General features: G+C 53.6%; 1 protein-coding gene across 1 annotated transcript; it reads left to right on the top strand.

Moving 5' to 3' along the window:
- Positions 1-1,784: 1,784 nt before the first annotated feature.
- RHBG (Rh family B glycoprotein) lies at positions 1,785-14,002 on the top strand. The gene is given in 11 exon segments (XM_068964928.1): positions 1,785-1,971; positions 7,321-7,507; positions 7,969-8,119; positions 8,237-8,384; positions 11,097-11,263; positions 11,558-11,695; positions 11,809-11,942; positions 12,490-12,611; positions 13,617-13,652; positions 13,655-13,690; positions 13,877-14,002. Coding segments are annotated over 11 exon segments (1,323 nt in total). The 3' UTR covers positions 13,894-14,002.
- The last annotated feature ends 1,016 nt before the right edge of the window (positions 14,003-15,018 follow it).

Here is a 15,018-nt window from a genome sequence, read left to right as displayed (position 1 = left end):
TAGAGCAGTGCTATCAGAGGCAGCTACCACCCTCCCACGCCTGCCAGGTTGGGCACCTAGAATCCAACTGTCCTGCAGAGTCCATGCTGGACCCAAGGCTCAGGCCCTGAGGGGAGGTAGGGAGGAGGTGAATTGGGGAGGTGGCAGAGGAGAAGCAAGGTTGAGCCCTACTTGGCATCAGCTCTGGGAATGGCAGCTCCTTTCAGGCCAGGGTCTGGGACATCTTTGCAAACACCCACAAGCCCACGCCCTCTACCCCTACCCCTGTATAACAACCCCCTCAGGTAGGTGCGGCTAGGCTGTGGGCAGTGGAGACAGAGGGCTTCTCCTACCACCAGCCCTACTGGCCTTCAGGTTTTCTTCTTTGAAGCCCTTTGTGGGCTGGGTGTCAGAACCAATAATAATAATTGGAGGACCAAAAGGTCCTCCACCTGTTCAGAGGTCTTCAGGGGCCCAGCATCCACTAGATAGAGGCCATGTTTCTCTGCCTGCTGACACCCAGGCCCAAACTCAGTTTCTGAGCACCCTGAACATGCCCACGGTTTCTGCTTGTGTGGGTCCCTTCTTGAGATGTCTCCTCTCCTTTCTTCACTTGCTCAATTTCCAGGTCGCCCTTCCAGGCTGCCTTCAGGCACCACTTCCCAGGAGGCAATTCTCCAGCCCGGCCCCCTTCCTTATCCCTACTCCTGTAGGCTCTGCAGCTTATCCTCCGGGCTCCACAGTCTCTGTGATTCCTGGGTCACACATTTACCCCGATGGCAATTCAACTCCCTCCTAAATGTCTCTCTCCTAACTGGACAGTGGCTCCTGCAGGGAGGGGTAATCTGGCTCATCCCCAAAGCCTGGCTCACAGAAAGTGCTCAGTTAACAGCTGTCTCCTCGTTGTTTGTCTACCAGGACGCCAGTGAATACAAACCCTTAACAAGGGGCTCTTGACTCTTAACTGAGAAGACCTTCCTACCACCTATCTTCCCGTCTTTCCAGCTGCTGGGGGCAGCCCAGAACCTCTCATGTCACACTGGGTGTTCAGGGAACCCAGGTTTCAGTGGGCCCCTGCCCAGCCTGCTCTCAGGTTCAGCCTTCTGTCCTAGAAGGTTGGTGGGGTGTAAATGCGAGGAGGCTTCGGAGTGGGGTAAGGAACTCAACTGTCGAGACTCAGACCTCCCTGGCCACATTAATCATCAGTGCCTACAGAGCCGCTTATCTCCGTTCTCTATTGGTTTTTCAGTTGGGGGAAAGATTGAGTAACACTTCAACCCTCTCTTGTATCACCCTGGAAGGGTCCGGTGGGAGAAGTCTGAGCCCATCGAGGTCGTTTATTCTTTGGGAAACATTCTCTAAACTAACATCATGTTTGAGGGGGCGAGTGCCCTCCCTTCTTTCTCCCTCCACCCCCACCGGTCCCGCAGCTGTGCCGGAGCAGGGCAGGACACGGGGAGCCTTTCCAGGGTTATTTCCAAGGATCTGTCCCAACAGGAACAGCATCAGGGTCAGCTGGGCCCAAGGAAAAAGGACTTGGGGCTACGAACGCCCCAACCTCTCCCACTCCTCGCCCCGCCTCACGTCTGGGGCCCAGGCCCTCGCCTTCCCCGCAACACCACCCGCTTCCGGGTACTGGGATAGGTAACTGGGCGCGGACAAGAAGGCTCTGGGCAAGCCTTCTCGTGATGGGCGGGGCCTAGCTCAGTGGGCGGGGCCTGGCTCGCCCCGCCCGCCCCGGGAGTGTCTGCTCTCGCCACGCGCCTGGAGCCACAGCCGAGTCGGAGACTCGCAGCCTCTGTCCCATGGCCTGGTCTCCCCGTCGCTCCGCGGGCCGGCGACTGCAGCTGCCCCTGCTCTGCCTCCTCCTCCAGGGCGCTACCGCCATCCTCTTTGCGGTCTTTGTCCGCTACAACCGTGAAACCGATGCTGCCCTCTGGCACTGGGGCAACCACAGTAACGCGGACAATGAATTTTACTTTCGCTACCCAAGTGAGTGCGGGTGAGGGCGCGCGGGGAGCTAAGACCCGGTTTCCCTGGTGTCTTGGGAGGGAGCCCAGATCTACCCCTAGGTGGGCTACCCTCTTGCTTTGAGATTAGGTGCCCCAGATTTATAATAATATCCTTTCACTAGTGTCTGCCACGTTCCAGGTATTATGCCAAGGGCGGCACATGCATTTTCTCCTTTAGTCTGTGAAGCAGACAAAGATGAAGAAACTGAACTGGTTCAGGGTCTTGCTGTTAGAAGTGAGCGAGCTGGGATTTGAACCCAAATCTGAAGCTCCAGCTTTACCTACTCTCTCGTTGGCCTAGCTGGGCTTTGCCTAGAGACTTTGTCTTTTCTCAGGCCTCCACCCTGAACACAAGAAGAAAAAGAAATCCTCTGGGCAGGGGAGGTAGGGGGTGGGGCGGGGGAGACAGTGATGCAGGTAATATCGTCCTGATGCAGTGATGTCGTCCCCTTGTGAAGGCAGCCGAGGCCAATGGGCTCAGACGGTTCTTCCCCAGTCCCCCAAAGCTGGCTCTTCCAGAGTCATAGAAAAAATGATGTAAGGAGCCACCAGCCAATCACAGAGTAGCCGCCCCACAGCCCTGAGGAGGAGGCAAGGCAGTGTTATTAACCCATTTCACAGAGAAGGAAGCTGAGGCTCAAAGGGGCTGTGATTTATTCAGAATTACCTAGTAAGTGAGTGACAGAGCTGGAACTAGGACTTGGTCACCCTAAGCTCTTAGCACTGCAGCTTACCTGCCTGCTGACAAGGCCCAGGAAGGGGAAGTTTAAGCCCCTCCTTCATGTTGAGGACAGAGCCTCTCCCTCAAGTTTGGGGGACCAGCCTTGTGAGTCAGGCCCTGGGCAGCTAGGACCAGTGGCACCAAATCTCCCAGGGTTTGTTACAAATGTTTGAGCAGGTCTCTAAGCTCAGTTTTCCCCAGCTGAGCAATGAGAAGAAAGGTGCCTCCGTTTGAAAGATATACATTCAAACAAGGCCCAGAATGTGGGTGTCTCCTATAAAAATCCCAGCTTTTATTACCTTCCTTTCTGTGTGCAGAGCTGGTGGCAGCTGTCCTCACCTGACTCTCTTCCGGCCCCAACCCCAACACAATGAAGCTCATAGTGCTGAGAATCAAGAGGGTGAAGTGGAGGCTCGGTTTTATTCAGTCGCTTCATCGTGTCCAGCTCTTTATGACCCCATGGAATGCAACACGCCAGGCTCCCCTGTCCTTCACCATCTCCTGGAGTTTGCTCAAATTCATGTCCTTTGAGTCGGTGATGCCATCTAACCATCTCATCCTCTGTCGTTCCCTTTTCCTCCTGCCCTCAATCTTTCTCAGCATCAGGGTGTTTTCCAGTGAGTCAGCTCTTTGCATCAGGTGGCCAAAGTGTTGGTCGAGGCTTGGTCCTAGGCAGAGAGGGCTACAGCTCCTCCTTCCCCACATTTCACCCCAATTCTAGCTGCATGAGTGAGTCATGGATGCTGAGATCAAAGCCACAGAGCTGGGATGGGAGGCTCTTGGGGTCATGCATTTGTCCAGAGAGATGGGGAGTTGGAGGGGGAACAGTCCCTGGACTGAGAGTTGTAAGCTCTTGCTCTAGAGTCTGACCTGGCTGCCTGTCATGACCCCCTATTTGCTTCTCCCATGGGCCTCAATCAAGGCCTTCAAGCCCTGCTTGCTTCAAAGGCCTCCTTGACCGTCCTTGCCCCTGCGTTGCATGATAAACTCTGCTAAATGCACAGCTTTCTGTCCCTGGAACAGCAGTGGGAATCCTCCCTCTTTCTGCACTAGTTTTTTGTCCCTGTGGACTTGGGACCCTGGGGATGGGTTGGAAAGGAGGGAGGTAGGTATGAGGTCCCTGGAGCCTGGGGCTTTGATGTGCCGAGTCTTCACCGTCCCTGTGTCCAGGAGAAGTGGTCAGGGCCAGAGGGTGGTGTGGCCACTGCCCTTTGATTTGGAAGATAAAAGGGAGTTTTGCCGCTGTTGTTAAGCAGTGGGACTAGCCAACGCCAAGGGCTCTGAGTGTCTGCCTGTTATCTCTGCAGCAAGGGCCTTCAGAGCCCAGCTGGTTCGCTCCTCCCCGAGGTGGAGAGAGAACCAGAGCGGTAATGCGCAAGATGACACAGCATGTCAGCCCGCCTAGAACCCGGCCTCTTGACTCCCCATCTTCAGCACTTCCCCCACATTACAAGCCTCTTATTCCACGAGATAAGCCATGGAAAATAAGAGGGGGAAAAGACTAGGGGGAAAGTCTAAGTGTGCAGGGGACGCAGAAGCAAAGATGAGAAAGGGTTCTAAGAAAATATATGGACAGGTTCTTTTTTGTCTGTCTCTGAGACCTTACTTGCCAGAAGAGGGGTTTAGGACAGATGGAAACAGGATCTTCCTGAGGCGGGGATAGGGGTTAGTGTGACCAGGACCAGAGTGGTTTGTGACTCTTAGGAGAATACAGCCTGATTTGCCCTCTTAAAGGCAGGTGGAGGTGGAGTGGTGGGGAGAGATGGCCTCCCCAGCTCACCACTCCCTTTTTCCTGCTTCTCATATTTTATATCCCCACTTTACAGATGAGGAAACTGAGGCTTAGAGAGGTTAAGTGACTTGTCCAAGGTCACACAGTGAGACGTGTAGGTGTGTGTGTGTGTGTGTGTGTGTGTGTGGGCATGCATGTGCTGGAATTTAAAGCCAGCTCTGTGAGATGCTAAAGCCCCAGCTGTCACTGTTCCCTTGTCCTACAGTCTGACTTTGTTCAGGAATCATCTGGTGGGGTTGGAGAGAGGCAGTAAGGGAAGGAGGAAGGGTGATAGGTGGCCCCGGAGGGCTTTTATCTTCTCTCCAGCCAAAAGTGCATGGGTTTGGAGGGGTTGGGGATGTGATGGGAAACAGGCTCCATGCTGCTGGACCCAGGGATCCCCTGAAGGGAATGTTGAGGGGTCATCATATCTATCCCCCTGTCTCCAGCTGGAATAGCTCCTTACCCTCCACAGCCCACAGAGAATGTCTGTGTGGTACATTCCATGGAATGGAACGAAGAAAGGAGATTTCTTGGTGTTTAGATTCCAGGTGAAAAGCCACCGGATTGAGTTTTGATTCCAAACAAACCCCAGGTGGGAGATGTAAATATTATTGCTATTTAAGACAAGTTCTGGAGCGGTTTGGGCACGGAGCCCTGTGACACAGCCCCCTGTGTTGTCTTGCTGTCCTTGGGCCAAAGAACAGACATGGCTTCCCCTTTACGCACAAGGAGAAAGCAAGTCAGGTGGAGAGGCTGAAAGAACTAAGGCTGCATACTGAGATCTAAACACCACCTCTCCTTTTCTGTTGGGTTTTAAGATCTGAAAGGGAAGAGCGATCTGGGTGACTTGAGGAGTGGGCAGGGCTGGAGAAGGGGCACAGTGGTGGGGACATCTAATGGGGCCAATGGACCTTCACCCCCTTGGCCGCGGGGGCTGCGTGTACCCAACCCTCTGCAGGGGCTGGCAAACTCCTTTCCTATCAGCCCACACTCAGCACACACACACACACACACACACAGATTTGCTTCTCTCAAAGTTATTGATTGCATTCTAAAGTTCAGTAGTACATATTTGGCTTGTTGATGGTTCTCATTTATTTGTTTGCCCGTGCTGGGTCTTAGATGTGGCCCTCAGGATCTTTAGTAGCCACATGTGGGATCTAGTTCCCCAACCAGGGATTGAACCCAGGCCCTCTGCATTGGGAGCAGAGAGTCTCAGCCACTGGACCATCAGGGAAATCCCTTGTTGTTGCTTCTTTACCTGTAAACAAAAAAGGTGATTGTGATTTTTTTTTTTTTCTTTGTGATCTGCCTCTTTCTACTTGAATTCATTTACAACAAAAACACGTGAATAAGGAAAGAAAAGCAGAGAAGAACGCAAATAATGAACACTGTAAAGGTCTATAGCTGATAGAGCTGAAATTCCAATGTAGCTTTGAGCTATAGGCAGCCAAGAAAAAGGGGAAATATGAACAGTTACATGTTCTCATCAGAATAAAGGACGCCTCACATACGTGATTCTTTGATTCCTTTGATGTCTGTCTTCCAGCAAGAGCTACATTCCCAGAGTCTGATGCATGACTGCTTAGGTTTTTTTGTTTGTTTATTTTTAGTTCTATGACTTCTTAGTAAACATCTAACACATGAGTGAAGGAAAGCAGATCAGTGCCTTGTTCCTTAGGGGAGATGACAGTTCCTAGTACTAAGTTCCAGGAGAAATTTCCCACATGGAGCTATGAAAGGAGAGTTTAGGGTCATGGTTGGTTGACCCTGTTTCTCAATACGTTATTTACAACAGATGCAATAATGCACTCAAATGTTCCTCCAGTGTTTCTCAATTAGAGCCAAGGATAGCACAGCATTACTGATACATAGACCCAAGACAAAGGAAACAGGACGAGATGCACTGGCTGAATATCACCCGAGGTTGTGTTTCTAGCCCTGTTTACAAGTAGATGGTGGGAGGGGTACAAAACAAAATAATACAAAGCAAATTGTTGTATGTATCTCATTTTCAATATGGCTGTTTATTATTTTAGATTTTTGTACACAGAATGGAAAGCAAACAGAAAAGACCCCAAGTGTCCCTCCCCAGAAACCCCACTGACACTTAAAAAATTCAAGTGATTCATCTATAAAATTAAGATATTCAAAGTATAGAAAGAAGCAAACTATAGGGTAAAATCTTTCCCATAAATCTTTTCCATAAGTGGCCATATTGCAAATCTCCAGGGGTCGTTATTTGCACCAGAGTTGTATGGCTCAGCAGCCCTCCCCCTCCCTTCAATTCCTTTTTTCCCTGAGATAACCTCTTAACAAAGTTATTAAAGTTATTTTATACAGTTCTACAAAGTTAACAGTTATTTTATCAATTAATTTGTAAAATTTAAAACCCTAAAACTGGAGAGGCATAGATTCTGAAGTATGAGGAATGGAGGTTAGATATCAAGATGAACTTCCAGCACAAAGGCCAGAAGGGGAAGAGAATTTCCATCACAGAGGGCAGGGGCTGCTGCAGGAAATCACACAGGAAATGTGGGGCTTTTCACTGGTTGTAATGACCCAGGGATTGGGCAGGTGAGTGGGGCAGAGAGGAGAGCAGAAGGCTCTACTCTCTTGCTCTGACCTGGGGACAACAGGGATGGTGGGGGTCCCACTGCTGGGCAGCTCTGCACCGGTGAGCCAGGCTGGGAGGCCTGGCCACGCCTCGGGGAATTTTATAGGCTTGGCTCCAGCCTCCAGGCGGCATGGCTGGTGAGAGCTGGGGGGTGCGGCCGGATTGCTGACTGGTAGCTGGGTGGTGGCCTGAGTAGTCCCAAATTCCCCCCTCGCAGGCTTCCAGGATGTGCATGCTATGATCTTCGTGGGTTTCGGCTTCCTCATGGTCTTCCTGCAGCGCTACGGCTTCGGCAGCGTGGGCTTCACCTTCCTCCTGGCCGCCTTTGCCCTGCAGTGGTCCACGCTCATCCAGGGTTTCTTCCACTCCTTCCGTGGCGGCTACATCCTTGTAGGCATGGAGAGGTGGGCAGCAGTGGCCTCCCTGGCTCCCCTAGGTCTACCTGGGAGGCCCCTGCCCAAGGGACCCAGCTCAAGCCTGGTCTTTCAAGTCTGCTCCCTGACCTAGATTTTTGACCCATCAGTCGATTTCTTTTAGGTACCCTGCCTGTTCCTGTTGCCTGATTTCTTCTCCCATCCTTGACCCACACCTCCCTTTAGGCCCCTTATTATTCAAGAGCTGTTGGGAGAATAGATAGCATTGTGGAAAAGGGCAGTGCTTGCTGTTGATTCAAAATCTGGTTCTTCCACTTGTCCTGGGCTTTGTTTGCCAAATCCCAGAATATCCACAAAAAAGGGAGGTGATCCCTTCCCACTTCCCAGGGAAGAATTTAGCCTGGTGCGTTCATTGCCCCCTCCCCGCCCCCTCGGCCCCTGGGCTGCCCTTGTTTCCAGGCCCCCTCACCCTCCCCATCTGAACCCCCCAGCATGATCAATGCTGACTTCTCTGCTGCGGCTGTGCTTATCTCCTTTGGGGCCATACTGGGCAAGACTGGGCCGGTTCAGCTGCTGCTCATGGCCCTGCTGGAGGTGGTGCTGTTTGGCCTCAACGAGTTTGTCCTCCTTAGTCTCCTGGAGGTGAGTTTGGATGGGGATGGGGTGAGGAGTGGACATGGCCAGGCCCTGAGCATGGGGTAGGCATGGGGTAGGACCGGGGCCAGGGGCTGCCCCTCCACCTCAGCCCCACCTCCCCAGGTGAAGGATGCAGGAGGCTCCATGACCATCCACACGTTCGGTGCTTACTTTGGGCTGATCCTCTCCCGGGTCCTCTATAGGCCCCACCTGGAGAAGAGCAAGCATCGCCAGGGCTCCACCTACCATTCGGACCTCTTTGCCATGATTGGTGAGGCCTCCCGAGGTGTGGTGGGTAAGGGGCCAGTTCATATCCAGGACTGGTCTTGGGGTGCCACCTATAAGTCTTGGGGTTCTGGCAGGGAACTCCCTTCCAACTCGGACTCTTCCACCAGAGCCTGAGGACCGTTGCTTATCATTTTTGGTAGTTTTATGACAGGTTCTTAGAACTCAGAGCTCATGGATCTTAGAGCTCCTTCCCAGAAAATGTTCATGAAGGTGTTAGTCACTCAGTCTTGTCCAACTCTTTGTGACCCTGTGGACTGTACCCCGCCAGGCTCCTTTGTCCATGGGATTCTTTAGGCAAGAATACTAGAGTGGGTTGCCCTACCCTCTTCCAGGGGATCTTCCTGACCCAGGGATCAAACCCAGGTCTCCTGCATTGCAGGCGGATTCTTTACTGTCTGAGCCACCAGGGATGACTGAGATCCATCCCAGGGGCCTTTCTAAATCCAAGTCTGATGGTACCTATCTCTGTTTAAAGGCCTTCAGGGCCCCCTACCCACATACCAGACTCCTCAGTCAGGCATACTGGCCCCTGCAGTAATTTGCTCCTCTTCCCCTCCCCACTCCCCACCTCTTTCTCCCCCTCTCTCTCCATCCAGACTCAGCTTCTCGCCATCTCTGACCTCTAGGCCTGTTCCCTTGGTGCTGCCTCCCACCTCCTGAGGACACTTCCTCCCAGGAGATTTCCTGGAAGCCCCAGCACTCTCAGGAGAGAAGGAGAGGTCACAGGTCACCCCTGGGAGGAGTAGGGTCTGGCCTGCAAGCACCCTCATCACCACCTATTTCTTCTAAGCCTGCATCTCTGCTCCTGTCCATTCACTGATGAGTCAGGAAAGGAAATTGATATTTTACCTTTTTGAAGGTAGTATTGAGTAGTTACTGAAGTGCCCATTCTTACTTTAAAAAGAGACTTGCCTTGTGTTTCTTGCTTACATCTGGGTGTGTTGTGAAACAGAGCACATGGAACCCTAGGCCAGCTGAGGCCTCCTTGCCCTTTGATAAGTTTGGTTTGAAGTCCAAAGGCTTCCCAAAGATTTCTGTGTTTTCCTGGGAGGCTTACATTCTCAGATTTCCTCTGCCTCCCAGCTCCTGCTAGACAGGAAAATGGGTCTCTTCCTTGATTCCTCTCAAAACTCTTCTCAGAAGACACATGTGTATGTGTGGTAGATTTCACTGCAGACTGTGGAGACGCAGAAGTTACATCGCAACCCAAGGACCACTCAGGACTAAGGGGCACTTCCTCAAGCCTCTCTGCCATGCTGGCCCTGCCCCACAGGGCCCCCAGCCCCCCTCCTCCCTTGCCCCACCTTTCCCTCCAGGACTGACCTGGGAACCTCACAGGGCAGCAAGGCCTGCGGAGCTCCCAGTTCCTGCCGAGATGCACAGGCCCAGCCCATCAGTGCTCACGCCAGGGCCCACCCTCTCCAGGTGGCAGTTGAGGTTATAAAACAAATGATTTTCCTGTTATAGATATCAAGTGCCAGATTCGTGCCTGACATGTGGTGCCCTTTGCCTTTTTTTCTTTCCTTTTCTGATACTTAAAAAAAAAAAAAAAACCCCGTGGTTTTCAATCAAGTAACTAACGCCCTCTCATGCCAGTACCCTTCAGTGGTACCAGTTGTTAGACATCTAGTACCAGTTAGGCCATGGAAGACAGTTGAGAGTCCCTTGGACAACAAGGAGACCAAACCAGGCAATCCTAAAGGAAATCAACCCTGAATATTCATTGGAAGGACTGAAGCTGAAGCGGCAATGCTTTGGCCACCTGATGTGAAGAACTGACTCATTGGAAAAGACCTTGATGCTGGGAAAGATTGAAGGTGGGAGGAGAAGGGGACAACAGAGGATGAGATGGTTGGATGGCATCCGCAACTCGATGGACATGAGTTTGAGCAAGCTCCAGGTGATGGTGAAGGACAGGGAAGCCTGGTGTGCTGCAGTCCACGGGGTCGCACAGAGTCGGACACAGCTGAGCTACTGAACAACAACAATGAGGCCATGGGTGGATTTCCCTGGTGGCTCAGCTGGTAAAAAATCCAGCTGCAATGCAGGAGACCTGTGTTTGATGCCTGGAAGATCTCCTGGAGAAAGGAATAGCTAACCACTCTAGTCGGAGAAGGCAATGGCACCCCCTCCAGTACTCTCGCCTGGAAAATCCCACGGATGGAGGAGCCTGGTGGGCTGCAGTCCATGGGGTCGCGAAGAGTCAGACACGATTGAGCGACTTCACTTTCACTTTTCACTTTCATGCATTGGAGAAGGAAATGGCAACCCACTCCAGTGTTCTTGCCTGGAGAATCCCAGGGACGGGGGAGCCTGGTGGGCTGCCGTCTATGGGGTCACACAGAGTCAGACACGACTGAAGCGACTTAGCAGCAGCAGCAGCAGCAACCACTCTAGTACTCTTGCCTGAAGAATCCCTTGGACAGAGGAGCCTGGCGGGCTACAGTCCATGTGGTCCCAGAGTCAGACATGACTGAGCGACTGACACTAACTAAAGTAACAGGCCGTGGTTAGGGACTTGGTATACATCATCTCATTTAGTCCTCGCTTCCTGAGGTATGTGTCACTATGCCCACTTTACAGATGAGGAAACTGAGGCTGATGAGGGTAGGTGACTTGACTGCAGTTACACAACTTGTACCTTGTGAGGGAGTCACTTACTGCCTCTCCTTCTGCCTGCCTGCCCACCGTTTAGGGACCATCTTCCTGTGGATCTTTTGGCCTAGTTTCAACTCTGCACCCACCGCCCTGGGGGACGGGCAGCCTCGGACCGCTCTCAACACATACTACTCCTTGGCCGCCAGCACCCTCAGCACCTTCGCCTTGTCAGCCCTTGTTGGGGGGGATGGGCGGCTGGACATGGTATGGGGAAGGGTGTGGGGAGAGGCAGAGGGGTGGGCCGGGAGGCCAGGGAGAGATCTGAGACCCTGCAAGGTTGATCCTCCAGGGGAGCAGGTAAGGGCAGAGGCACAGGGGACTGCATCTACGCTGGCGGCGCTGCGGCCAGTGCAGGAGGTGAGGCTAGGATGGCGTTTGAGGTAGAGGATTAGACGGTGGAGAAGCAGCAGGTGGCACTCTGGCGGGCGGGCTTGGGGTGGGTGTGGCTGTGACGATCAGAAAGCGCCTCCAGAGCCTTGCTCTTCTGTGCTCCCCTAGGTCCACGTGCAGAACGCAGCGCTTGCCGGAGGGGTTGTAGTAGGGACATCAGCTGAAATGATGCTGACACCCTTTGGGGCTCTGGCAGCTGGCTTCCTGGCTGGGGCCATCTCCACACTGGGGTACAAGTTTGTCACGGTACATAAGCCCCTGGGCCCTGAGCAGGGCAGGGCATCTTCACACCCTTCCTCCTCTCCAGCAGGCCTGGCTGAGGGGGCACACGAGACTCATGATTTGTGTCCTGTCTCCAGCCCATCCTTGAGTCCAAACTCAAAGTCCAAGACACATGCGGTGTGCACAACCTCCATGGGATGCCGGGGGTCCTGGGAGCCCTCCTGGGCAGCCTTGTGGCTGGGCTGGCCACCAGTGAAGCTTATGGAGATGGGTGAGTTCTCCCCACCCTCACCCCACCCTCAATCCTCAATGGAATCATTATCCCCCCGGAACTAACTCCCTCAGTCTCTGCCTCCTTTTGTGGACCAGCACCACCACCAAAAAAAAGCTGTCTATTCTCTTACCTTGGAAGCTGAAGAAAGTGGGGTGCACAAGACTGGGGACTGGCTTCTTGGTCCTCAGTCAGGTGCAGCAGAAGGTCGTTGAATAAATGATTTCAACAGTGTCATTATTAAAGGGTCAAGGAAGAGACACTGACCCTGAGGATAGATTTTTGCACATCGGCTCAGAGGAGAGGGGAGGCAAAAGTGACCCTCAAGCTGAGCCTTGAAAGGTGTGAGGGTGTTGCTGGCACACTGGGGATGGGAGGGTGTTCCCCTCCAATGGGCTCAGTTGGAGCAAGGGCCTGGAGGTGACTCAGCCTGGCAGGCTCCCTAGGGCCCTTTTGGCTGCTGCAGAAAGCGGGGCAGGGCACTGATGCGCTGACCAGCCCTGGCTCCGTGCTCCATCCGTCTCCCCACTCCCTCCTCTCCCTGCAGCCTGGAGAGTGTGTTTCCACTCATAGCCGAGGGCCAGCGCAGTGCCACATCTCAGGCCATGCACCAGCTCTTCGGGCTATTTGTCACACTGACATTTGCCTCTGTGGGTGGGGGCCTTGGAGGTGAGTGACCTTGGCTGGGGTCGGGAGTTGGCAGGAGGAGCTCCAGGGAGGGCAGAAGACGGGGGCAGCGGGGTAGGGGGAGGTGGCGGCGGGGGAGCGGGTGTTCTCCGGAGGAAGGGCCTTTGGATCAATCCCATTCCCCTGACATTCATTTACTCTGTTGAACACCTACATCGTGCCAGGTGCAGGCTGGGGTTATGGTGTTCAGGGGTAACTTCCTCCAGGTAAGGAGGACCAAGCAAGTACTTTCTCCCTTCTGGTCGCAAAGGAAGGTGGGAAGCCTGCTGACCAGTCTCTCTCCTCCGCGGCTTGGCGCGCTGCTCCCTCTTCCCACTAGAGGGCAGCCCAACCTCAGGCTGAGGCCTGGGGCGCCGCCTCTCTGGGGCTGGGGCTGGCGCTGGGGTAGGGGCCGGGAGGGAAGAGGCCTGGCTGGCTCATCAACAGACTAGGGCACAAAAACCTTCCACAGAGGCAGCCTGCCCACTGATGCCAGGCCAAGCAGTCCCTCCTGATGTCTGGCCTTCAAAATTAAACATACGCTTCGGTATCCCCATCTTCCTGCTCTCACCTTGAGATCTTATCCTTAAATAAGAGTTCATTCATTCATTTAATACTTATTTACTCAAGAAACACTTTCTGCGTGCCTCTTGGAGAGGAGCCCACGGAAAGTTATGAGCTGCGGTTCATGACAGACTCACTATTGGATCCGTTCCCACGGTACACACTTTAGTATGTCACTTCTCTGAACCTTGGTCCCGTTCTTTGTAATTCAGGGATCCTATTCACCTTGCAGGGCTGCTGTGATCACTCCGGGAGGCAGTGCTTTGTCACGAATTTTGCACAGGGCCTAGCAGAAGTGGCGCTTGATAAATACTGTGATTTGCCTGTGCCAGGCATCACACTGACCTCATGACTCCCAGCTCCTCTGTGCCCTGTGGTACTGGGTAGCAACCTCCCCTATGGGGGCAGCAAAAAGCCTCACACAGTGTCCCCTACCACCACCAGGGCTCCTGCTGAGACTGCCCATCCTGGACTCCCCGCCCGACTCCCAGTGCTACGAGGACCAGATTTACTGGGAGGTGAGCTGTCCCCACCCCTCAGGGCCCTCTCACCCTCAAATGCCCCCTTCCCTGCCTCGCCTCCTCTGGTCCAACCTGCCTCTTTCCCTCCTCCCCGGCTCCTGCTCCTCTGGGGTTCACCCTTCAGCTGTGGTCTCCGTCCTCGAGAGCTGACCCTTCACCTGCTCCTCCATCCCTGCCCTCCAGGTGCCTGGGGAACATGAGCATTTAGCCCAGGGATCACAGGAAACAGAGACTCAGGCCTAACTTGCTTCCAGCCCTTGGAAGGATGCTCTCCTTTTAGAAGCGGATGACTGCCTACCCTGGGGAAGCTCCTCATTATTAGCTCCCATCACCTCTGCTGCAGGAAAGAAGACAGGAGCTCCTTTCCACAGGGAGCCTTGGGGGGAGGGGCGGTGGAAGGCTGGGGAGATGGTGGAGGAGCCAGGTGGCTATACCTGGTCATGAAGAGGAGAGAGCCTCACACACCCCCACCGCACCACGCCACGCCCTACAAGTGAGGCACTCGAGGGACTACTGAGTCACTGGACCAGCATCACTCAGTTGCTGTGAAGCCTGAGCCAGGGCCTGGCTCTCTGAGGATGATAAATACCATGGTCACCAAGGACTCTGACTCCTTTGTTTTTGTGCATTGAGAATTTGGGGAGTTTCTCACACCATCTAACTCACAATATTAGAACCTCAGGTGAAAAAAGACCTGATTGGTGACAACATCCTGCCTCCTCAAGTCTAAGGAAATTCCCCTAGGATGCTGTCTTCTATGAGGGCAATGCGCAGACTGCGCTTTCTTGCTTGCAGAGACAGGGAGCTCATTCCCCTTCAGCAAGTGTATGTTTGTTACAAGACAGCTCAATCTGCTAGAGAGCTCTTCCTATTCTAGAATGAATGCCACTCTGACCCTCAACTTGGGTGACCTCTGAACAGTAGGAAGAGAGCCCCGGGAGGCTTAAGAGTAGCATAAGGAATTCTTTTGCCACTGACTTCTCAGAAGCTGGAAGCAGCCAGCCTCCAGGCACCAACTTAGGTCCCTGTCCAGAGTCTGAGGAGTGGGGACTAGGAAGGGCAATTCAGAGTTGCTGTAGGGAATGGGGAAGGCAGGCCCAGGGCTTGTGTCGGCCTGACACCATCAGACCACCAGAGGGCGCTCTAGTCCCAGCAGAGGAAGATGGGGCCTTCATGCTCCAGGGTCCTCTACCAAGAATGGAAGTCCTTCCTGCGGCCTCATGGCCTTCCTGCCTGCTTCAGCTCTGGTCCTCACTATTGCTACCACAAGACTTCTGAGCACCCAGTCCCCATCGCATGTCAGGCGGTGCTAGGGCTTCCAGATC

The sequence above is a fragment of the Capricornis sumatraensis genome, chromosome 2 (genome assembly GCF_032405125.1).
Source record: "Capricornis sumatraensis isolate serow.1 chromosome 2, serow.2, whole genome shotgun sequence".
NCBI lineage: Eukaryota > Metazoa > Chordata > Mammalia > Artiodactyla > Bovidae > Capricornis > Capricornis sumatraensis.
Note: the sequence above shows the minus strand (reverse complement) of the source record. Positions and strands in the feature narration are given on the sequence as shown.